At 38.5% G+C, this 24,484-nt stretch overlaps 1 protein-coding gene across 4 annotated transcripts in view; it reads right to left on the bottom strand.

Annotated features, from left to right (window-relative positions):
- Positions 1-24,484, bottom strand: part of IFTAP (intraflagellar transport associated protein) — a 48,526-nt gene that overhangs the window by 17,986 nt on the left and 6,056 nt on the right. For 2 of the 4 annotated variants that reach the window (XM_074909365.1, XM_074909367.1), the window contains 4 exons: positions 17,152-17,304; positions 3,833-3,990; positions 2,381-2,452; positions 1,378-1,435 (listed from right to left, as the gene is read on the bottom strand). In XM_074909365.1, the coding sequence (XP_074765466.1) occupies positions 1,378-1,435; positions 2,381-2,452; positions 3,833-3,990; positions 17,152-17,254 (391 nt within the window). In that variant the 5' untranslated portion in view covers positions 17,255-17,304. Of the gene's footprint in view, positions 1-1,377; positions 1,436-2,380; positions 2,453-3,832; positions 3,991-17,151; positions 17,335-24,484 lie in introns of all 4 variants that reach the window. The other 2 variants (XM_074909368.1, XM_074909366.1) reach the window with 2 other exon arrangements.

Genomic DNA, 24,484 nt, shown 5'->3' with positions numbered 1-24,484 from the left:
AATGACTGAAAAGCCTGGAGAGAGGCAAGGTCCAGAAAGTGGTGAGCTACACCCAAGCTCTGGCAGAGCTCTTCCTTCCTCACTGCCCGGCTTGGTGCTTTAGTGTTGGACTTCTCTCCCATCATCTAATTTGTGGCCTGTTAGGAACTAGAGATATCTAACAATACTTCCATGAACTAGACATAGACAGTTCCCAGTTCATTATGATACCACTGAAATGCGAGTTTAGGCTTCCACCAGTAAGCCCCAGGGTTTTTTTAATAGATATTACCAGAATTTAAGACATAAACACAGAACAATGTCCTATGAAGGGAAAAATGGGCTCATATGAACACTACACTCAAAAGAAATCTTTGACGTCTGTACTTGATACAGGACTACTGTCTTAACTCCACTGAAATACCCAGGTTGGAGAAAGAATATTTACCATAAAGCTGACTTATGTTGGTTTATTATTTTTATGACTTACAGCCAAGCTCCAAATATTAATCAGCTGGAAGTCTCTAAGCCCTCTGACTTCATAGGAATTCTGCACATACAGAAAAGAAAGACTAATCAAATCTTTAATGGATTAGACAGACTAATCAAATGGCAATAACCAAGGAACTGAGGACCAAAGTCCTGCTCTGTAAAAGCTTCTTTCAGTGACCTTAAGCAAATCCCTTAATCTGTGTGGCTTGGTATCTTTGTGTACTCACAGGTATAGATGAGAAAAATTAATCACTAAAAGGTCATCAATTCTGGTGGTAATAAAGACCACAAATGCACCTACGATAAACAAATAACTACAGACACTAGGTTTCTATTTACTTTTAGAGGTGAGAGAGTTAAAATCATTATAGTTGTACGCAACAGTTCAACACAACTCAAAATGCTCATAATTAGAATTCTTAAATAAGTTCACTGTGCAATCAGAATTAGTCTCATCTATTTTAAGCCCAGGATGAAATCTTTTTAATAGATAAAGACATTTTCATCAAATATTTCCACTTTATAGAACTCTCTCCTAGCACCCACGTTACTTTGTGGAGAAACTTCCGTAACCAAAACAATTTCAATACAAAACAGAAGTGCAGAAAAATGTAGAAACATTGCTGACAAGAAGAGCTCTGCAATTGTGAAAAATCTTGAAAAAAATAACTGCTCACTAGGACATGGTATAATGAATATTCTTTATAATTTATTATCTCATTACCTCTTACAGTGAGGAAATGAGTATTTTAATTTAGGGAATTTGGGCAATTTGGGGAATTTCCTAGCAATAGAAAAACTTTGGAAGAACATCTTTTTTAGAGGAGAAACAGTTCTTTAATCAGTGTTCATACACTTGCATCCAAAGACAGACAACCATAGTGAATATGAAGGGGGAAAACCTACCACTGCATGTCTCTTCATCTGTGTCTGTATCTTCCAAATCTAAGTACTTGTCCACCTGCTGTAAAAAAACCAAATTGGAAAATAGTTTAAAATGTATTAATTCCATTCCTTATAGTACAAGCAAAAAAAGCATTAAATTGTCTGCTTCATCTTCTCCATTCTCTCCTGCATTTTTCCAAGAAAGCATATGAATTTGCTTTGAAATGTCTAACCCAAAGGAAATACTTTTATGTATAGGCAAAGAATTGCTGCCAAAATTGCTGCATTTCAACAGTGATGGGAAAGAAGCTCAAGCTGTACAGAAAAACTTTTTCAGGAACTTAGTGGGAAGATGGAGAAGTGAAATATTTTCACAGAAAAAAGATACATGGTAAGTTACTCTGCAGTTTCGCAAGCACACTGCATATGGCACAGAGACAATACATGCTGTAGGCAAAGTACAGCTTGATCCTTCTGCTTTGATACTAATGGTGAACTGAATGGGAAAGAAAAAAGTTAAGTATTATTAAATTTTTAGTATTTCATCTGGGACATTGCACTACTGTTTTTTCATGCTGATATCCCTTGAAAACAGTCTGAACTATCTAAAACACAGCACAAGAAAAGATGTTTCTTATTTCAGTTAGCATTCTGAATAGATGCATAGGGTGAGAGTGAAAGGCCTTTCCCAGCCTGTGTGTAACTAGTGTTACCGTGAAGGATTTACTAGATGCACTGGGTAGTCTTCTGTGTTTCCATGAATTAACTAGAGATGCTCTTAGAGAATTTGTCCAACCTGATTTGACACCATTTTCACCAACACTTACATAACCTTTACACTTTAAAAGTACACACTCATTAACATTTGAAAAAAATTTGGGACGGTGACGCTCTCATCCTCCTTTCCCACAGATGGAAAAGAAATACATCAACGAATTGCAAGTACTTTGTAAATGAATAAAGCAAAACCCAGTCATGTTCTGCTCATAATCTCCACTTTGAAGAAAATGAAAGAAAAACATACCTTCACTCTTTCAGACAGACTGACATCATTTCCATCAGAGTGACCAGCCTTCCAGCTCCCATTTGCCCCTGTCTGCAGGTAGATAGGCAGAAATATGCAAGAAACAGAACCAAAGCTCCTACTGATTTACAGATATAGATCCTTTACAGTATATTTACGATTTTTAAGAAAGTGAATGCAATGCTCTTGAAAATAAAATGTATACAGGTAATCCTTCGAAATGCTACACAGGACCAGACTGAATCAACTAGAACAACAGTGCAAGTAATCATAATATGCCTAAAAAGCAGCATTTAGAACAAGCATTGTTTTCAATAGCAGTTTTTTCCCTCTTCCCTTTCCTCAGGGCAGGCTTAAAATTTACAGTGGCCAACTTACTGCATTACAGCCTCCTCCTGCTACACTAGAATTTTTCTGATGCATTGTACTATTACTGTATTTGTTTCTTAAACTGCTAATGTGACAAAAATGTGCAGCCATGCCTGAAACTTTTTTTCTGTAGCAACAAAGACAAGTATTGAGATGTTTCATTAAATAAAGGATAACGGAAGTTGCACATTGCTTTATGGGGCAGACAGCCAATTCAAAGTAAGAGACCCAAAGGCAGTCTATCCCAGTGAGATAACTGTATTCTTCATGAGAAAAATGGCAAAAGGATTCTTGTCATTATTATTACACAATCAACCGATGGAACGTGATTGTTTTAAAAGCCTTGCTTGATTCCACCTCAAAGGCATGTGCTTGTAGGAAGGAAAATGACAGCTTGTGCTCTTTGACTGGGGCCTGGCAGGCCTATCATTTGAAGCACTTAAGTGTGTTGCCCTGTATTGCACAAAATGACATGCTACTTCTTTTCTAATGAAAAGTTTAATGACGGAAATTTTTGAGATCACAGCTTAGTTATTCAGGCAGGACAGCAGTTCTTAACAAGTGGATTCAGATTTCCATCTCCCTCTATCCAGAAAATGTCTGTTGTTTTCCTGTCCCTACACATCAAATCCCTAATCTCATACATTTCAGAAGACTAAAAATGCCTCTGGCCTGCCTACTGTTTAGGTATCTGAAGCAATCTAGCTTCAGTAACACAGAACTCAGTACTTGCTAAAATCCCCAAGGAACAAAATTAATGTGTATGCTGGCATCCATACTCAAGATTTTTTTCTTTTTGCCAATCTCTACCATTAACTGCAGTCTTCAGTGAAAGCGTTACAAAGGTCCTTGCAGGTCACCTTATTTATTAGATTATGGCAGCTCTTCAGTAGAGCAAATGCCACTGCCAAACATGATCCCTGCAGGTGCCTCTGTAAGCATTACACACTTAGGTAGTATTTTAAATATTTGCCTCGGATGGGATAAATACCACTAGTCTCTAACATTTGGACAGCGCATCTCCCGTAATTTCATCTGTTTGAATGTGGTGCTTGTCCGCATGGACAAATGTTAACTCCTTACCTCATTTTCATTTGGCATCTGTGATGGATGAGACACCCAGATTTCTTTGCTTCTTCCAGGTGAGACATCTTGTTTATTTCTATTTGGTAATTCAGAAGTAGAATATGTTTTTCTTAAGGAGTCCACTTTACTACCTGGAATTGTCTTCCCCGCTTCCTCTGCAAGGAGAATCACACATCAGATAACATAATGCACTACTCAAGAGAAGAAAAACATGCATTTCATTAGATCAAATTTTACACATTCACTGCTCCTCTCACGCTCAGAGCTTCAATATGCATCATACACATATATTTTGCAATCTTTATTATAAAACCAAATATGCAGTTTGAACTTCAAGTGCACAGAGTATCACTTATTCCTCAATACTGAAGAATTCATTGTCTCAAAAGCTTATGCAGTATACAGAAAGCGTGATAAAGTAAACCAAGAGCTGAAAAAAGCAAGACAGGAAGTAAGGTTACACCTTATTTTTGTTTAAAAACTTGTTTAAATGCTCTCTGAGTTCTGCAGAAAATGCTACATTTGTGCCCATGCCTTCATCTGGCACTGCAAACACCAGCACACATGAAGAGTCTCTTTGCAAACCACTATAAACTCCATCACAACTGCACACACTCAGTACAGCTATTTTAGACGTACATTTTTAGAACTAAACCCAGAAAACCCCCCTCATTCCTCAACACCAACACTCACTGCCAACACTTAAATGTGTAGTTTCAAAAGTCCTGCAACCGTGCTTATGTGGGATCTGTGCTCACAAAATCACTTGATACCTGAAGCAGTTCAAGTGCATGTATTCCTTCACATACCTAACTGATGGTGTACCTTCTTATCAAGCACAAGAAAGGACTCTGATTTTGATCATTGTATAGCAATGATCTGCTCCAAACATTAAGTACTTCTTGTACTTCCTACCTCAGTATTGTGGTATCACCCTGTTTATAGTGACTATCAGCCCAAACGTGTGCCCCATGTGTGAACCTCACAACCATCAGAGCAAATGCCCATGTTGTCTGGTAACAAAGTGAGCCTTGGCAGTCCTTGTCCAAGCTGACACTGATACTGGCTGTGAGACTGCCAGGCCCAGCACTGCAGAGCTCTTGGGTGCCCACGGGCACCACTGCCAAAGAGGCACTGACAGGACCTATAATCTAGCCCCTGTACCTTTAATTAGTAGAACACCTCATTTGACTTCTTTCTGTTTTCAGTGTTTAACAACTATAGCATGCTCTTGCCTTAGCTTACTACCGACTTGATTTCCTCCCTTTATCAGCAATCTGACTGGGTGGGAAAATTTTGTGAGTAAATATTTTATTGGGATCAGACTAACAAACAGCAGTACACCAGTGATATTTAATTGCCAGAAGTTTAGGTCCTGAGATTCGAGATTAAATACAGATGTTCAAGCAGGGTTCGTTCCCTTAGGGGATTCCTTCAGTCTTGAAAACAGACTGGAAAAATGTTTTGCCAGTGCACCAACAGAAGATTGGAGTAACTTCTCTCATGTTTATTTTATACATCAATAGTGGCTAATTGGGCCTTCACTCGGAAACAGAACTGAGTATATCAATGGTAGATAGTCTGGGACATCTTTCAGACATTTTAACAACTCCTTGGACAATAAGAGCAAAGTTAAGACAATTATTAGTGCTTCTGACTGTTCTATGAGCCAGGTCCATGGGGGACAGAGCAGCCAGCAGAAGAAGGATACAGCTACAGGATCATCAAATGAGATCTCAACAGTACAGAGTGGATCTAGGAGCTGATTACAGATCAGGACAAGAATGTGCATGGAAGTATGGATCTCTGAACCCAAGATAAATAGGTTTTTTCCTACAACATGGCAAAAAATATACTAAGCATGACCAAAATAAAAATGCAGGACTTTTTATTTTAAAAGTCCCATTATCAAATATGGAGCGGCTGCAGAACAATCAATTCAAATTAACTTCACACCACACGTTCTTAATGAAAAATAAATGCTCATATAGCAGAGTTTCTCGGGTTTAGTTTGAAAAATCTACTTTGCAACAATAAGAAACACTGCAGTGCATTTCTAAAGCATAATTATATGTTACAGGCATTGGAGTAAATCTTGTGGAGAGTTTTAATGATGCCCTTGGGGTTGAGCCATCCACTCAAGAGTTATTAATCCCCAGGGACAGCTCTGTACTGGAGTTACTCTGACACATAGAAAGGGCTGGCAGTCTGCACATAACCTGAAGTCCACACTCGTCAGAGTCAAGGTTCATAGAAAGAAAATTCTACCAGACCAGAACAATCTAACAAACAGATTTTAATGCTCAGACCACAGATCGATCCTCAGAATAATTCCTAAATCCCAGGTCTCTTTGATATGACATCTGGCTTCTCCCTATCTATACTTGATAGAAAGTACTATCAAGTACTTTCCCAAAACAATATTTGGAAACAGCAGTACATATGGGCAATCTCTTCTTCCTACACACTCTCTTTTTCAAGTCATGGAAATGAAGCAGTATTACACACAAAACCTCTTTTAGATTCTTGATAGGTAAAATGGTCACCCGCTGTTTGAAGATATTTTTACTGTCACCCTACTTTATAGGAAGAACTAGATGACTAGCTCAAAAAGCTTCACTCTTTTGTTATTGTAGTGGTAAAACAGGATGGACTTCCTGTTTTGTACAAAGATCAGACAAATTTTATATTAAAGACTGACAAGCCACAAAAAAAATATTAATGTATTATAGGGTAGGGGTGTATTAGCAAATTGTGCAGCCAAACATGTGCAGACCTATAGAGTAGCAATAGGGACTGAGGACCTGGTATCCTCTTTGTGTCCATCAGGAGCCTTCATGTACGAGAAGTCAGAAGAAGCTTCTGGAAGCCATACACTTTTCTCAGCCAGATCAACAGAGACAAAGGACATCAACAACTGCAACATAATTCATACAGCTGATAGGCTCTGAATAAACATGATATTCCTGCACAAGTCTATGTCTATCTTGGATACCACTGTGGTCATTCCTCTGGGATATAAATCAGATCATCCTTCTCCAAAACATAGGTTCTGAATTCTCCAAATAAAACAGTATCATTTTAGCATCAAAAGATCTATGACACATAGCTGGGCAGTTATAATTAGACAGTGCATATGAGCTGACAAACTTATTTTATTAGGTTATATATTTTCTGGACAGTTGAGCTATTGTTACAGTTCAAAAGCTAGATAGATTAAGTAAGCTAGTAAGAAATCAAGTGCATTCATTGTATTTATGTGCCACTTACTGACCCCAGACTACAGCTAGAAGCACTGTTCCTTTCCTTAAGAGATCAGTCATAAACTGCTGTCAGAAACTTTTTTCTGGTTAAGACCACTGCAGAGTTAATTGGGTTATATAATATTAAACATTACACTTGATGAAACATTCACAACTGCAATGTGATACTAAATTCATGACTTCAAGTGAAGAAAAATTCAGAAGGAAAAGAAAAAAGCAACCCAAAGCAGCTGTGAAATGCATGCTGCGGACAGAATCTCAGCTATGTCACCATGTGCATAACGAGCCACATAAATTGGCGTCGGGGAGGTGAATCACACATGACATTGCTAGCCTCAAGCAGCCCCTCAGGGCCAGTAAGATCCACCTTCAGATGTCCAAAGTAACTACTGATACCTATAGTTTCTCAATGCATGCATCACATAACTGGCTCTTCTGAAGCAGTAACAGTCATGATCTTAAAAAATATTATTAAAAACAACACATGAATTGTTGTAAATTTAAAGAAACTACAATCTGCAGAGGAGTATCACAGCTGCGTTCCTTTGACAGTGTTCTGAGTTTCAGCCATTTCTCCTTCCTTTTGAAAGAGAAGGGGGAAGAGGAAGGATCACATTCAAGACAGCAAGAGGATCACTCTGCCTTCTGCCTAGGTGATAACTGACATTATTCACAGTCGCAGTTGTCAACCTGCCAAGATCCAGATGTACAACACTGGCCTTCACAACATGTGACAAAAGTCCAAAATAAGGGATACCAACACAACAAAAAGTAGCAGAAGAAGGTTGAAATGACGGAAAGATTCACATATTCACTCTGCAGAAAGTTTTTCAGTCTTACTTTTCAGAAATTCCACTGTCAGTACCTTAACAATGAAATAATAAGCCAGCTTAGGTCTCTAGAAAAGTAAATCTGAGTCTCTCAAGAGTAGTATCCATCATAATTGTGTGTCACTGAAAAGTATGTTGCAGACTTCAAAAACATATTTCTATCAAAAAGTATATCCAGCTTGATAAATTTTTTTCTCCCCTGCTATCTATCCTCTATATTGCTTAAAATTCTCTTTGTCTTTCAATTTGGAAGGGAATCTTTTGAAAATGACCACTGATCACCCACATATTTCAAAGAATAATGGAGTCACTTATCACAAAGCCAGAGAAGAGAGCTACCGGGATTATCAGGAAAAACTTCCTGTCATCTGGTAGATGAAATAGTAGCCCCGGAAGAATGATAGAAGTTTCGTGGTCTGAAACATTTCTAAGACAGACCAGATGCAGCAATCAATAACATATGGTAGAAAACCTAACCTGGGATAATACAGTGGACAAAATAACACAAACTACTAGGTATTTCCCACCTGTTTTTCAACTGAATTGATTCATGCCAACAACAAAAATTGGGTGAGAATGAAAAACAGGCCCCTTTAACTATTAAAAAAAAAAAAAAAAAGCAAAGCTTCTACTGTAAGTTCCAATTTAGTTCTTTGTCCTCAAAATGATGGACTGAGGGCCAGCAGAAGGCCTGTGAATCCCTTCAATCCCTTCCAAGTCAAGCTTTGATGGAAAACCTGGGATTCACATAATACAGTGACTTTGTGCAGGACTCCTGAACAAAAATTCATTTTACTTATAGTAGTACGACAACTGTCTTGCACAGAGGTCATGAAATTTCAAAGCTCATGTTCATTCACTATGTCCATTCTTCAAACACACCATCAGCAAACAGCCACATTTTAAAACAAGAACAAGCCCTGTCACTGAGAAGTTTCTATAAAAATATCACTTTGAGGTGTTCACAAGATGGTAACATACTGTAGAAGTATGGGTATTTATGTATTTGCAGCTATGTGAACGGTTGTATGGTGCTGAGTTCATTTACCCTACATGCCAAGCTGTAAGGAAAAAACAAATTTCAAGGCCAAAAATCCAATTTGTTCAGAAGATAATTTTTAAAGCCTTCTATTTCTTTTTGGTAATTCAATCAAACCAGCTCCCAGATTTTCTGCACTAACCCAATCAAAGCTTGCAGCCTCCTTCTGCTTGCATGTTGCCCAGCTGAGAATAGAACACAGTGTTTTAAAGTTACTTATCCTAGAAAACCTGTTCTGATTTACATTCTCAAGCTATCTTCCTGTTTCCATGTATTCAAACGCATAAATCTCGGTAAATCCATGCAGTTTGTCCAATTTTTCATGACAAAAATCCCAAGTATCCCACACAGTAAGTACCTGCAGGATTTCAGTATTAGTGTCCTATAAGTAAGTGTCCATAAGAACAATCCAGGTGCAATTCAGGTGCCTAAACCTCATTATGTAGTGCTGGTTTAGGAGTCAGGGCATCCTGCCTAGCCTCCTGCTGCCATCCAAAAAGGCAGTGGATGTTCCATAGATACTATATTGTATCTGCCAACCCTCAGCATCTGAATTGCCTATCCCCTAGGTATGTGAATTCCTGAAGTCCCATTCCAATCTCACTCAACCAAAAACATCGCTAATTTCGAGGGCACTGATCTCACGGTAGCACTGAGCAAACAGAACTCTTCTGTCAAAGTAACTTGAGCAGAGAAAATAACAACTTACCTGCCTAAGTGTGCAAATTGACATATGGGACACATCAAACATTGTGGTCTTCTGATGCTACACTTCACCTCCAATTAACAAGGGCATTTTTGCTGCTGAATCCCCTTCACTGCAGTGTTTTCCCAGTGTAACTCACTCACGCCCACAGAATTGTTTGCTCTTGACACCACAACAGAGATTCAGCTGGTGCAGCCTTTTCCCCTAATGTCTTTAATCTTACCCTGATTAAATGAAAATAATCAGCAAAAAAGTTGTTTACGTTTTATTTAAAAAAAAAAAAAAAAAAGTCAACTTTTACTATAATCGGCAACATGGACTTGATTCTTTCCTCACTAATTCCAATTTCCTAAGGAAATTTCCCTACACCATGTTCTCAACTAGGATAAATACATATTCCATGGACTGGGACAAGTAACTTCAGTGGGACTATTTGTGACTTAAAAGGGTAAACTCTCAGGTCCCCATTATTACCTTTTACTGTCATTTTTGGGTACTTTCCTTACTTAGTATGTTTAAAAAACAGACAGGAAGGGACTTTTTTGTATGTGCTCCTTCAGGGGAAAGAGGAATTACTTACTCTCAAGTATATTTCAGCCACTCTCACACATCTGCTCTAGCTTAACGTACAGCAATACTTCTTCCAGACTAACTCAGCTCTTAATTTCAGAAGTTCAACTGTTCTTTCACTGTATCAGTATCTCTCCCTTTTTCCTTAATGGAACCTCTATGTTCTGATTTTATGTAGTGTTTATCTGTATCAGTATCTATGTCTCTGTTGTGCTTTAGATAGTGTCAGTGTCAGAAAATGCGCAGTATTTCCTGTTTATACCATGTTCACCCCAGCTGATCATTTAAAAATATGTATTACTTTTCCACGGTTCAACAGTACTGTTGCTGGGTACCTTCTCCATTTGAATACTATAAAGCAGTCAGTTAAATAACAAGGCAAATGTGCACTTGACCATTTCAGCAGCCTTCATGAGCAAAATTCTGCTTCTTCCAACAGATGATGATGAAAAATAACCATTAAAAAATTCAGAAAACCATGACAGAAATCTTAGAGCAGATCCTCAGCTGATATTTAGCAGACCAGTCCTATTAAGGGAGCTACACCTTTTAATATCTACCAGGGATCAAGTGGTATCTGTCACTACCAAGCAATGCCAAAATATTAGATCAGATTTCCAGTTCTAACAACAAAGAGTGTTTATGTGGTGGGGGAAGAAAACAGCTTTGTAAAGGCATAGGCTGTACAACTGATAGTATTTTGCAATTATAATATGAGAGTGTATCAGGATAAAAAAAGCTGGAAGACCTTTTCCAGAAGTTGATTAAGATGGGCCTGCTTCTAATGGCTTCAGAAAATCTACACTGTTCTTTGCAGAATTCAAATAGCGTTATTTTTCAGAAATTGTGTTTGAGGGATAGTTTAGAAAGAGCTTTAAATTAAACAGTAACTAACGAGAGAATACTAGTTCAGTGTACAGGAACTCCACATTTCTTTGAGTCTTGGCTATACTAAGCCATACATTGAACCTTAGCTAAAAGTAACATAATGTATTTATTACTTAAATAAGTACTGTGTTTGTTACACTTGCTTTTTTTTTTTTTTCTTTTTTACAGTCAAAGCAACACAAACGTGCTTAAATCAATTCTCAGCGCAAGGTGACTACATTAAATACATATTTTTGGAGCACTTTAAAAGAGCAGGTGACATATTAATAAATCAGGACAGAATTGATCTTGAAAACCTTCTGTGTACTTGCATTCTAGAAGGATTCAGCACAGGCAGGTAAGTAGATAAGCACTCTAAGAAACAAGTGAACTGTATATAAGTAAAAGCATCTGACATCTCCACACAAAGTATTCCTTTCCTAACAAATAATATCATAAAAAGATTACAGCAGGTGTAAACAAATTAATAAAATGTCAGAGAGCCCAAGAGTTTCTAAAATGCTCAATTTTGGATAGTATAATTAAGATATCAAGGCATCTTCAAAAGGCCTGATTATTCGTTTTAAGGCAAATACCAACTTGCTCGAAACTAGGCATTTCTATGCTATTTTACCCCGGACACAGAAAAGCACACAATTCTATAAAGAATTCAGCACTAAATTGGAAGTGAGGTCACTTGATTTCTGTTTCTGATTGTCCTGTTGAGCCACTGTATGGCTCTGATCTCTGATATTTGCTTTGTGTCCTTTCCACATCTAGAAAAGAAGGCTTCCTCATCTCACTACACTGACTAGAAACTTGGCCAACAGCTGCATTTAGCACACTTCGATGCCTTTCAAGGCAAGGTGATGAGCTTGAGCAAGACTTCATTTTGTGTTACTGCTTTTTATAGTACTACAGAATTCAACTGTAGTTGAATAGCCACTATAGGATGGAATCTGCATCAAAGTACCAACAGCAAAATTACTACATATTTCCGTTTCCTACATTCTAGAAAATCTAAGTTATTCAACAGAATGAAAATACTTTTTTTTTTTTTTCCATCTGAAACAATCTTTAGAAATTGTTTAGTAATAAAACCATCACAGAAAAGAACAAAGAATTGCTATCAGGGAAGCACTATTGTTCCAGGGCTGTCAAAGTTTCCAGGAGTTCAGTGCCTTTGTCCTTATCTGGTGCTGCCAGTGAGTTACTGTGCAAATGAACACGAGTCATTTCCCTTCTTTACGCCTAATTTTTTTCTGTCTATACAATGCAGATGAACTACTTTGCATAGCAAATACCACTGAGATCTAAGGACAACAAATATCCGTAAAAGAGATCAGCTGTTATTATTTCAAAAATAATCTATTATGTTTGCATCCTTATGCCTGCTTTTTTTCTATATTTAAGGGCTTTGTATGGTACTTGATTTTATACTATATTGAATGAAGGTTACATAGAGATAGCCACTGAATTTATGATCAATAGAAAATTGCAAATTTTTTCTCCCAACCAATTCTTTCCAATGATCCAGCACAACACATCAATAAAAAGCTCTGAATTGACGCTGTTTCCCCATTTCATGCCCTGTTTAAGTTCCCTGGGGATGACAGATTAATTTAATTAGTTTTATTGAACTGTCTAGTTGCTTTTATTGGCAAATCTACTCATAGGAAGAAGGCTGCAAATTTCTCTTGAGGTTAGAATTGTCCTACTGGTCCATTTTTAAAATAAAAGTGAATTCACTGTCATTTCTTATACAGTTTTCTGCTATGCTTTCTGCTGCTAGGACTCACATTTGTAAAGTGACACTTTATAGGAAGTTTAAAGTTGTTGTTTTCCCAAATGTGGTTAACAAAAAAAGGAAGCAGACAGCTACCAATCAAATGGAACTGTGAACTAAATACATCGTTCAGCTTTCACTGGGGAATTAAATTAATATGATCACAATGCACAGTATGGCTCTTGCATGCCACCTGGAAGCAGAGAAGTGGTCGGCCACTTTCCAACTTCCTCTGCTTGACAACTTGCTTGATACAGAAGCGTCAAAACAACAGCACTGAGGCTATGAAGTATACATCCAAGGTTCCATTTGCTCTGAGGTGGGTGTGATCAAAGTCCTCAGACTTCAATGCACCGCCAGACAGTGTGAGGTATATGAAACAGAGCAAAATTAACAGCAGGAATGGACTGAATTTAACCCCAGTGATCAAATGCCCAGGACCATGGAAAAAAAATATTAATCTAAACCTGGGTTTGGGTAAGAATTTTATTTATGGAAATATTTTTCTATGCAGCTGACTGATCCAGGGATATTTTTGGAAGTGGGAGAGGAGTAATTTAAAATCTAGATAAAAATTTGAAGCTTGGACCTTTGAGGTTCGGGGTTTTTTCTGTATTTTTTGTAGAAGGTCAAAGGAGATATTTTATGTTCCAGTGAATTTCCCAATCTTCCTCTGAGTTGAGAAAAATTAGCAGATGCTGCCTTCTAATTTTGGATATCAGAGTTCTCTCTACCAGATTTCAAACACTCTTCCTAAGATTTGAAAGAGTCTCTTTCCCTGTGTGGCAATTTTTTAAAAAGTGAGGATTGCGTCTATGTCCAGGAGATTTTGTCCAAAGTTGCTCTAGGAAGCGTTCAGTTCTGAAGAGACCACACATTGACCACATCCGCAGAAATCTGGTTCATAGATTCCTTTGTAAATCCAATTCTTCTGAGGCTTCTTCAACTGCACAGTCAAGAAATCACTCTTAAGATTTTTCTCTGAACTTAAAAAACATATAGTGTCATTGTACAACCTCAAAGCAAATGCCAGCTAGCTGTTATATTATCAGATTGTCTTTACACTCAAAGCTAAAAGAACAAACTAGCAAGACTAAATATGTATCTTGTCATAAGTGAGTTCACTGATTCTAAGAGCAATACAAATGAATGTATTAAAATAAATTACTAATAAAATGATTCCTCTTACCAACGTCTTTGCTTTGGGTTTGCACAAGAGGTGGTCATTTGTTTCCAGATGCAGAAAAGTTCTGCAAAACTTTACAGCCAGCATGAAAAATTTCATCTTTCTAGACCTGTGCACTAATTACTAAATTATATTCCCATGAGTTCACCAGCCCTTTCACTTATCTATTCACCTTGTTAATATTATCCTTTTGACAAAAAAAATGCCCTTGGGATGCTGTAAGTAGGAAAGCTAAGAGACTTATCGGAATCTTACCCCAGCCCTCCATCTATAAAGGGTTAAAAAAATTTCCAATTATAGAGGGAGTGCTCCCATATTTTTTAAATATTACGTGTTTAAGATATATAGGTCTTGTTCTGTTGGAGTACATAAATTTTTCACTGCTGAGCTCAGAGTTTTAAAATTACATTTAAGTATGTTTATCCATGTCCCATCAGATCTGGTAGAAGTGAGGTAAAAGCCTTACTATAGGATTTACTTGTCAATTATTCTATGAACTCTCACTCTGTCACAGCACCAAGCACACCTTAAAAAACAGACTCATTGGGGGTTTTAGGAATACTAAAATCAGGAAGATTTAATACCTATATCAAAGATATAATTTTACAGTCCAACTAAGTTATAACAACTGTTATAAACTGTCTGTGCTACTTAAACCATACACATATCACTAAATGAACTACACAGAATTTAAAAGAACCTTATTTTGACTCCAACTTTTGCTCTACTTGAGCTTAGAGAATATCTTTCCAAATAACACAAGGAAGAATAGGAGTAGCCAAAGGTAGTATCACACATTCGGATCTTAAAAGACATTCTAAAAATGCAGTTTTCTTGATTAGGATGTTAGCAATCCCTAAAAAGCCAATGAAAGTCTGGAATACAAAGATTAATATTGTTTCCTGTGTTTACAAGAATGGAACTATTCTGTCAGCACAAGACCTGAATGTGCTCACAGGGAGTTACTCCAGGTTGACATTTATAGCCTCAAAGGGTTCTTTTTAGACAGGCCAGACAGTCAGGGATGCTTGGGTCCCTGTACTCAAGGTATATTCTTTTCAGTTTCACTGTGTGTGAACTTAACTCATAAAGAAAAATTAAACATTAGCTATGAAATGTTTAATTTTATAGCTAATGTTTAATTTTTCAAGATGCTTTCAAGAATAATGTAGAAACTCCTGGTGAAAATATCCTTGCAATCCCAACTAGAGAGGTAGTACAAATTCTTGCACAAGTTAAAATCACCTTACTTAAATACAGTACCCTGTGAAATCAGTGGGATCCAAGTAGTTATATGTGTGTCTTCTGTTTCCAATGTTATGACAGGCAAAAATCTATCAGATGGTGATGTTTTTTCAAGGGATTTTTTTAAAGCGCTCCTATATATTTACACACACAACTGAATGGGCTTGGTTATTCGTGTACACAAATAGCTATCTCCATATCTAATTAAGCAGGACTGCAAATTCTGACATTAATGATCACTGTACAAAGATTTAGTGTGTGGATCAACACCATTATCAGGCCAAATTCAGAAAGGTAATCTGAAAATAGTCAGATTTTGCTTGGCAGTAACCACAAATTTATCCCTACAGTAAATATCTGAACTCATACATAAAAGTGAAAATTTCTGGAGCTTATTAGCAGATAATCTTATTAAGCTATCACAGCTGCTCTTTAAAACAACAAAACCAAATGACTCTTTTTTTCAAATGCAAAATTAAGAAACTAAGAATGTGATATTTTAAAGTATCTTGCACTGTTCTGATGATAAAATGCCTGCTGCTTTAAGTGGCATTTCTGCAGGTCGTTAGTTTATAATGCAAACCTGCACTTTTGGGTATTTTTAAAGGAAAATGAAGGTGAGAGGAAAACAAGCTGAGCCGGTTTGTTTATACCAGCATATGAAACTGCATTTCTAAGCATTTGGTTCAGCTAAAGCTCTACCTTTTATACAGTTTTAGTGGCAGATGCTGTAGTGACAATGAAAGTGACTGAAATACATGCTGAGGCTTTTTGCAAGTAGCATCGTGATATGCAGCATGCTTCTAAGATAGAAGCTATCCCCAGTGTATCAATCATACATAAAGAAGACCAGAACCTAATTTTCAATCCTCTTATCTCATTCCCCAGTGTCTCCTTTTCTCCTCTATTTTTTATTGGGAGGAGAGACAGAAGGTTGCCACAAGATTATTTCTATGGCAGCTTCCAACTCCCCCACTGGTTTTCTGCTCAGTGCCTGTGACTGACACTTAGTTCTGCCTGAAGGACAAGGACAGGACAGACTTCTGAGTGCCAATCAATGGAGCATGCCACATGCTGTAATTGAAAAATACAGTGCTTCTGCAATAATACGAGGACATCATTTTTAGTGCAAAGCTGTGGTAGAGAATCGTAAGTGAGCAATATGTAGCTTGCATTTATTTTTATGGCACTTGACTTAACATGGCCAAAAGAAATGAATCTGAGCTACAGAATTTGGATCCAGACCTGAACTGCCCGTAATTCAGCAATGAAGGTTATGAAGGTTAAGACCCACCTTTTACTTCATCTGCAGGCCATGTGACCTGTTCAGTCTGATCATCCTAATGTGATGTTCTGATGTGCCTTCATCCAAGTTATCTGGTAGCTTGGCACACGGGGCAGCATAGCACAGCTTTAGCGTTAGGAAACCTGTGAAAGTATCCAAACTGCACAGCCCTGATCTCAGACCATCTCCCAGTATTACATATTTCATTAGGCTCTTCTTTTGTGGAAACCTCTAGCAAAACAATGCAGGGCATAGTTAGGAAAGCCTGTCCTTCCAAATAGTGCATGCTCCCCCACCTCCCTAAAGCGAGGAAAACATGATTAACCACTTGTAGAGACCTACCTTACAGTCTATGAAACAAGCTAAGGAAAGGCGGTCCTTAGAGATCCAGCTGCTGACAGGAGAAACCAAAGCATTACAAGGATTTGCCTAAGGTCACAAAGCAAGCAAGTAGCAGGACAACACTAAATACTAGTGCTTCTCTTTTTAATTTCCCTTCTGGCTGCGATTTCTAATGGGAGATTTAGGAAGTTACATACCTTTCAAAAGATAAGTGAATGTATTTAGAAACTCTTCATATGACTGCTCATGGCTATTAATAAATTGATCAAGGATGCTGTTGTTTAACAGTTGTTCTCCCATGATTCACACCTTGACAGTCGAACCAGTCTATCTGCTTTAGTAGGCTGCTCCTGCAGTGGAAAGAAGAGAGCCGTATGTATCTGTAAGCAGAAAACACATCAACTGAAGAGACCCTAATTCACACAGATGAGCACCAGAATGCCAAATTTTTCTTCTCTCCTTGTGAAATTCTGATCTTGTCAGTGGGATTTTACACAACATTGCCCCCAAAATTCAAGTGGACATAGTAATTTTAAGTGCAAAGGGAGAGACTGTGATCATCTATGCCTGAAATTTATGTCCTCAGGGACACAGAAGTGTCACTCTTTCTTGGTGGTGTTCATTCCCTCTCTTAAAGTTTTTCAGCTTTACACCCCCTGCCTTCTTTGCAGAAACATTGGCACTATTCACTAGCGTGTTGAATTTAGCTACTGGGACACCTGTACGTTCAAAACTTGGACTGAATCCATTGTTCTGCAGGTGCACTGCTCACGGTACCATCAAAGCCAGTAACCCCAGATTTTGGAGGGCATGTTAAATCACGAAGGGGGGTGGGGTGTGGTGTGCTAAGACAGCACACGGGGCGGGGAGGGTATGATGGAACTGGGCGAAGACGCCTCTCGAGAAGGGAACAAATGCTGAGAGCTGAAGGAACCCCGTAGAGGCTTTCCTGGACTTGAAATCTCCACTCTTCAGACACACAGCAACAGCTTCCCAGCCCATCTCCATCACTTTACCAGACTCTAAGGGAAGTAACGGCCATGAAACAGCTCTTGGTGAAGTGCACTGAAGTCAACCTTGCTCCTCGCTTATCAAAGCTGTGTAAATGCATTTTAACAGTTGTGTGATGCTAAATAGTTAATAATACTATTAATTTTTATACACATAGGGCCAGACTACTAGAAGGAGAAAAACACAAGTGAGGGCATGGACATGCATAACTCGGACATTGTCTCACATGGTGGCAACAACTATAAAATGTAAATGACCAGTCTGCATACGTAAATGTGATAAAGATGTAAGAATGCATTATACACTGAGTGCTTGATCTTCATGTGTTCCCATGGTTCTTCACTTGATTTACCACAGCATTAAGAAGTGGCTTTTGGGAATGAAAGCTTAATTCTTCAGCAAAACTTCAAATCAACTACACTAAGGAAAGGCTGCCAAGCTGATTTTAAAGTTAAATAAGATCGAGCAAGAATTGTTCAGAGCCCAGCAGGAAAACAAAGCGTGATTTCTAATGTAAAACTCTAATTTTGTTGGATTGCCACCTTGCAAAGGAGACTAATCTTCTGAAGATATAAAAATACATGCACACCCACATGACATAAAGGTTAAGTTTTCTAACGTTTTACAAAAAACAAACCAGTATTAATCTCTCTGTGGACTGACCAAGCAGAATATAATTTATGAGACTCTCCGAGTGGTATATGTAAATTACACTGGTTTCAGAGGGAAGCAATGCCTTCTATTCCTCATTATTGTTCAGTTATTACAGTCATTATTTGACGCAAATTTCATTATATGAAAGACTGCAGTCATTTGTAAGGCTAGTGTCAAGGAAAAAAAATACATATATTTAATCAAGAAAATGGTAATAACAACCTTTTGTTTTTCTTTGGCATCTGGCATCTAGGATCTCCAAGTCCTCCATAAACACTAATGAAATAAACTTCACAATAGTCCCATGAGGAAGAGCAAATATTATTCCCAATAACAGATTAAAAAAATGAGTCACCAAGAGTTGAAATGACCTATAAACAAATCAGAGGAGGACTGGCAGTAAAGCTTAGATTCCTTTACTCTAAAAATGCCCTGGGAAGCCAGAAAACTGAGAAGCAATTTGGGGGAATAGTTGTATCCTTAAGCAAGCTGAATGGCAGCTTTCTCAAGTGAATGCCATGTTCTACTGCCAACGGGTCATCAGCCTGAGATTAAGCATCCAGACCAGGTGTTATATAGCTCAACTCTTGCTCTGCGGCAGAGCCTCTACTTCCCACAGAACTCGGGAAATCAGATTTTAACATCCTCTGCTGGTTAAACTGCAGAGCAACAGTGTAACAAGACTGGATAAACACCGGGTTTTGACTCATTACAGTTAGCTGGGAAATGCATTGCTGAATTCAACTTGACAAAGTTTCAGCCAAACTATGATTGCAAAATCCTGAACATTAGCCTCACAAAAAAGTAAGCACTGCATGCTATTAGAATATAATCTAAAACTTAATACCTGAAATCTCCTGATGTATGGAGATTAGGAAGTTATTCCTAAAGGTTTTAAACATAGATTTCACTGATCCTATATATTTATATCTAGCATGCACTTCAATATTTACACATGGGAAGAAGCATTATGAAAACAGTATTATTTAAAAAAAAAAAAAAATCAGAGAAAATACCTTGGATATTCCAAGCATGGGAAAAGATTACTTTCTCAAGACTAACAGCTTTCCTTTACCAGTAAAAGGACCAAATTTTACCCAAGTCAAAGCAGTAAATTCAGAGTAGCTCTCCTACAGCCAATATAGTTATTACAGGCACTAGTATATGTGATCTGCTATGAACTATGTTAAAGGTATTCATCTTGGGTTAAGAAAATAAAATAGCTTCTAATTCATAGGCCACATTTTCTTATTTTTTTCTTCTGAAAAAAAAAAAAAACCTGAAGAATATATTTTGGAACATGATTTCACTAAATTATTCATATTTTAATAAATCCTAAATTGCAAAAGAGCGGAGGAAACCCAATTTTTCATTTTGGCATCCATCCTCCACTGCTTTTTAGAAGAACTTCACAGTTTTGCTTCTAAAATCTAAAGCAAGAAATGGAAAATGGGACTACAGAGGTGATAGTCCAACAGAGACCTAATCTTCCTTTGCACAGCTGTTATTTACGTCTACAGAATCATCTCCTCATGGAGAGGAAAAACCAGCTAGGTCCTAATGAAAGCTTCAGTTCTGACAGAAAAAAAGACATTCACTCAGACAAAAGAGAGGAGAGACTGGCAGCTAGAACTACCTGTCCCCTCCTGTTTTCTATTATTTTGAAGAACTGCAGGGTGCTCTTGCATCACCCTAAATGAAAGCAAGCACAGAGGATGGTATTTGGAGAACATCTACCCCTGAAACTGAACATTATGGATGGTTAGGATGGACGGTACAACAGAGGTGTTCAGAAACTTACTTCAACCTATCAAGGTTTTCGTATTTTTCATTTTCACTCCATTTTGGTTCTCACTTACTTTATTCCCAAGTTTCTCTTAAATGAACACCATACTGTGTCAGCTGCACAGAAGTTTTGTGATGCAAACAGCTGAAACCAGGCTGACCAGAAGACTCACCTTTGCTCAGGAACTAACCAGTAGATTCTACATAAATAAAAGGCTTCAGCAATCATCCAATTCATAGCCTCAAGGCAATGACTTCTCTGAACTGAACAAAATGTACAGTCATGGATTGGAATCACCCACGATTTATGAACTGGATACAATCACACCTCTACAAATGAAACGACTGCACTGTTCTGCTAGAGAGCAGCTGCTACTGAAATCAAAAACTTATCTTCTTTTCCCCAAAAGGCATCAAACTAACTTGGAAGTTTCAAGGAAAGTAAGGCAAGGATAGCTGACCCTTTTCACTTGCTAGCTGTCGATAGTTTTAGAGTCAAATATCAGGAAGTGAGGCATTCAAGCACCAACTATACTTTCTTCTTTTTGCATTCCACTCCTGCTCATTCATCCAAATTACTATAATGAGGCTTCTTGAGATCATTCATTAAGCCTTGCTGATGATCAGCAGATTGTGCAAAATCAATTTTATTTCTCAAAATGCAGTCTTCTTCCCAGCAGTTTAAGCCAAACCAGAAATCTCTGCATTGAATCACAGAGGCAGGTCAAGTGATTTCAATTACACAGTTCTAATTAGTTCTAATAAACAATAAAAAATGTGATGGAATACAGACTTCCTGCTTTATGCTGCATTTCTGAGTGCTTTATTATGTTTCTTCTAAATATAATGTAGGCAATGAAAGAAAAATCAAGATCCTGAATTTTTAAATGGAAAGAGCAATAAGCCAATCCTCCCTACAAGCTCACTAAAACCTTACATAATTTTATTTTTCTGTGAAAAAAAAACACTTCACTCTGAATTTGCTCTCCCAAAAATCATTCTCAATAAAAAAAAGAGATATTCAGAAACGTTTATTTGTAGATCACTCATAGGTTCATGGAAAACATCACTAGATACACCTGTTCTCAAGCATATATAACCTTTGTCTGCAAAAATCAGACTGAACACATTCTTTTTACATCTTATACTCTGTTACCACTGGACAACGTCTGATCTTTTTTTCCCTATAGATCTAGCACAGTAACTACACTTGCAACAACTAACTTTTTTCAAAGGGGTCTTTAATACTTCAGATCTAACTAACCTCTCACAAAAGCAGTCCTACTCCCTTACAACCTCCAATAAGAAATGGTTTCCAACCACTAAGCAACAAGCATTTCTGTAACACCTCTCATCTGATGCCTGCTAGCTGATGCCTGCAAGCAGTTGATGCCAACTGTTGTAAGGGGCCTCAGGCATGAAGGTAAGCGGCCTCAGACAGGAATGCACCTGAGGACATAATTTTTGCAACCGTGATAGGTACATCCCAGGGAGGGCAGATAAACCAGCAGACACCTGTCGAAACCAAAGATAAGGAATCTGAGAAACTTTACAGACAGAGCGATGAGCCAAGACAAGATCTTATATGAAAAAAAGACTCAAGAGTTCATGGAAAGGACTTCAACAACCACTAGGAACCACCACAGACCACCGAAAGCCCCCATGGAAGCCCCTTAGAGACCCTTCCCCAGATTTTAGTATGCTTGCGCAATGTATTAACATATCCATTAGATTCTCTGGAAATAGATGAGTACTTCTCAGAAATTACATTAATATTTATTTCTTTTATTGTATATAATGAGTGTGCCTTTGTCTTTCGGCCCAGCCGTTAGGTGGAGTGATCCCCCGTGCATCCAGCACTGCAATACAGAATGCCTGCCTTTTAAAACTTCCAACTGAGCTTTAGAAGATTCCTTTGTGCCCAGTTTTACAGTAACACAACCATCAAGGTTTTACATGTTGGTCTTCACTAAAGACCTTGATCCTGGGGACTCTCTTGGCCTGGCTAGTTCAGCAACATGAAAGCTGTCAGTAGTGATGGAGTGGGCTGGCAAAGGCCAATGCAGCAATGAGCTCTGCAGGTTGCCCACTCATGTAGGCAGGTGATACCACCAGCATACAGGCAAGGAAGGCTTAAGTGTGCAGTAAGTTGCCAAGGGACCCAGAACCAGAGCTGGTTACTGCCTCCTAAGGACAATGAGAAAGCACACTGTGACTCAGGGCATGAGAGTCTCCTCTCCAACCTGTTCCAGGAGCTACATAACAGCACATTGTCTCTTACAAAAAAAGTAACATCCCAATCTGCCCTCCAGGCAGCGGTACTGGAGAAGTCACCCCATATAATATATGTACTCGTATAATTGTATAAAACTTGCTCAAGGAAACTGGTTTAATTACACACAAAATGAGTGACCTAGGTTCTATATTGTTAGCAACTAAAGTAAACTCAATCTGAAGAGCAGGGATGAGCACTTTTGGAGGAAAAGTATCTGATTTCCACTCCTTGCCGTTTTACTACTGTTTACCAGATTAGTGATTCAAGGAGACTCTAGAAGTATGGATTTGCTACAACATTATTACAGCAATACAGAATGAGGTAGCATCTTTGCAAAAGGAATAAGCCTGTATCAACCGCAGTCAGAGTCGGTTTCAGCCTATCTAAGTGCTAGCTGCAACCAAAAAGGCCACCACCACCCTCCCTCACCCTTCACCCCTTGGCTTTTCATTCCAGTCCATCTCTAGGCCAGATAAAATAAAGTACCGATATAAAACCTGAAACTGAGCAAACATCCATGCTCTGTTTTAAATACATGTTTTCTGATCTGCCTTACAGCCATGAGATCATGAGTGCCTGCACAAGGGGACAGTGGGAACACACAGCGGGAGCAAGGAAAGGATAAGAAAGATGTAAAATGCTCTCAGTAGGGCAGCACAGGAAGGTTACTCATTTCCCAGAAGGGAGTCAACTGTTTCCTTCTTGTCTAGACATCTGCAAAGCAATAGTTGTGAAAGCAAGCCCTCCCTGCTCTACTGTCCTGCCCTACTTTTCTCCCTCCTCCTCCTCCCCGCTCCCCACCACCTGCAGGAAGGCAGAGCTCTGGGAGTGAACCCACAGCAGCAAGCTCTGGCCACAAGCAGGTGTGGGTCAACTGAACTACGGGAACAAACGAAAAGAAAAAGTTTCAATTACAAAGGATGAAAACTTTCAGATGAGGTTCCTTGCAGCATCTCTCAATTCAATGTGATCTGCAACAGCTAATCCTGTTTAAATCAATGGGGTATTTGCCACTGCCTTCAGCAGGTGGCCTTAAGGGCACACACTTGATGCATCATGGAAGCTGCATCTGCTTGTGTAAGTACTGAGCCTCCAAGACGACTTTTGCAATGGTCAAAACCACGTGCCTCTCGTGCACAGCTCACGTGAGCTTTTAACGGATATATCTAAGGGCTTTAATTACAAGCAAGCACATTGATCCTGTCTGATTTCAGTGCTATTACGTCAGTCCTGTATATGATCAGAAGTTTTTTTTAATGACTTTCCAATGGCTCCTAAAGTGTTCCTCCCTTCAAAGACCAGCTGGAGGCCTACAACAAAGGTAAGGTTTCCTGTGCACCAAGCACTCCTCCAAAACATAGCAGCCACTGTCCCCTGCAAGGCGATCGTCCTGCATTTGACAGTCAAAGAACAGCTGGATTCAATCAGCTATCTTAGATGAGACCTCCAAATAAAACCCTCACATGTTAAAACAACGTTTACTGATGGTTTTAGATGAGACAGAAACTGTAGGACTCCCTGTGCCATTTTTTCACAGGTTTCAGCCCATGGGTCCTGGCTAAATACCCAGGATACTTACATTCTGGCTGGCTAAACCCAAACAAATGAGTAAGGCGGCCTTTCCTTTCCCTGCTGAGCTGGAGTGCATTACCGCAACCCACAGGGAGCCAGCTACCTTCCAGCTCAGAAATGACTCTGTTTTACTGGCAGAAAATATGCTGGAAAGCCTGGAAAGATCTCAATGCAATTTGGAATGATTTGGGATGAAGACGATATAAACCACATATTATTTTAAGTAATTAGTT

Source organism: Athene noctua, chromosome 6 (genome assembly GCF_965140245.1).
Source record: "Athene noctua chromosome 6, bAthNoc1.hap1.1, whole genome shotgun sequence".
NCBI lineage: Eukaryota > Metazoa > Chordata > Aves > Strigiformes > Strigidae > Athene > Athene noctua.
Note: the sequence above shows the minus strand (reverse complement) of the source record. Positions and strands in the feature narration are given on the sequence as shown.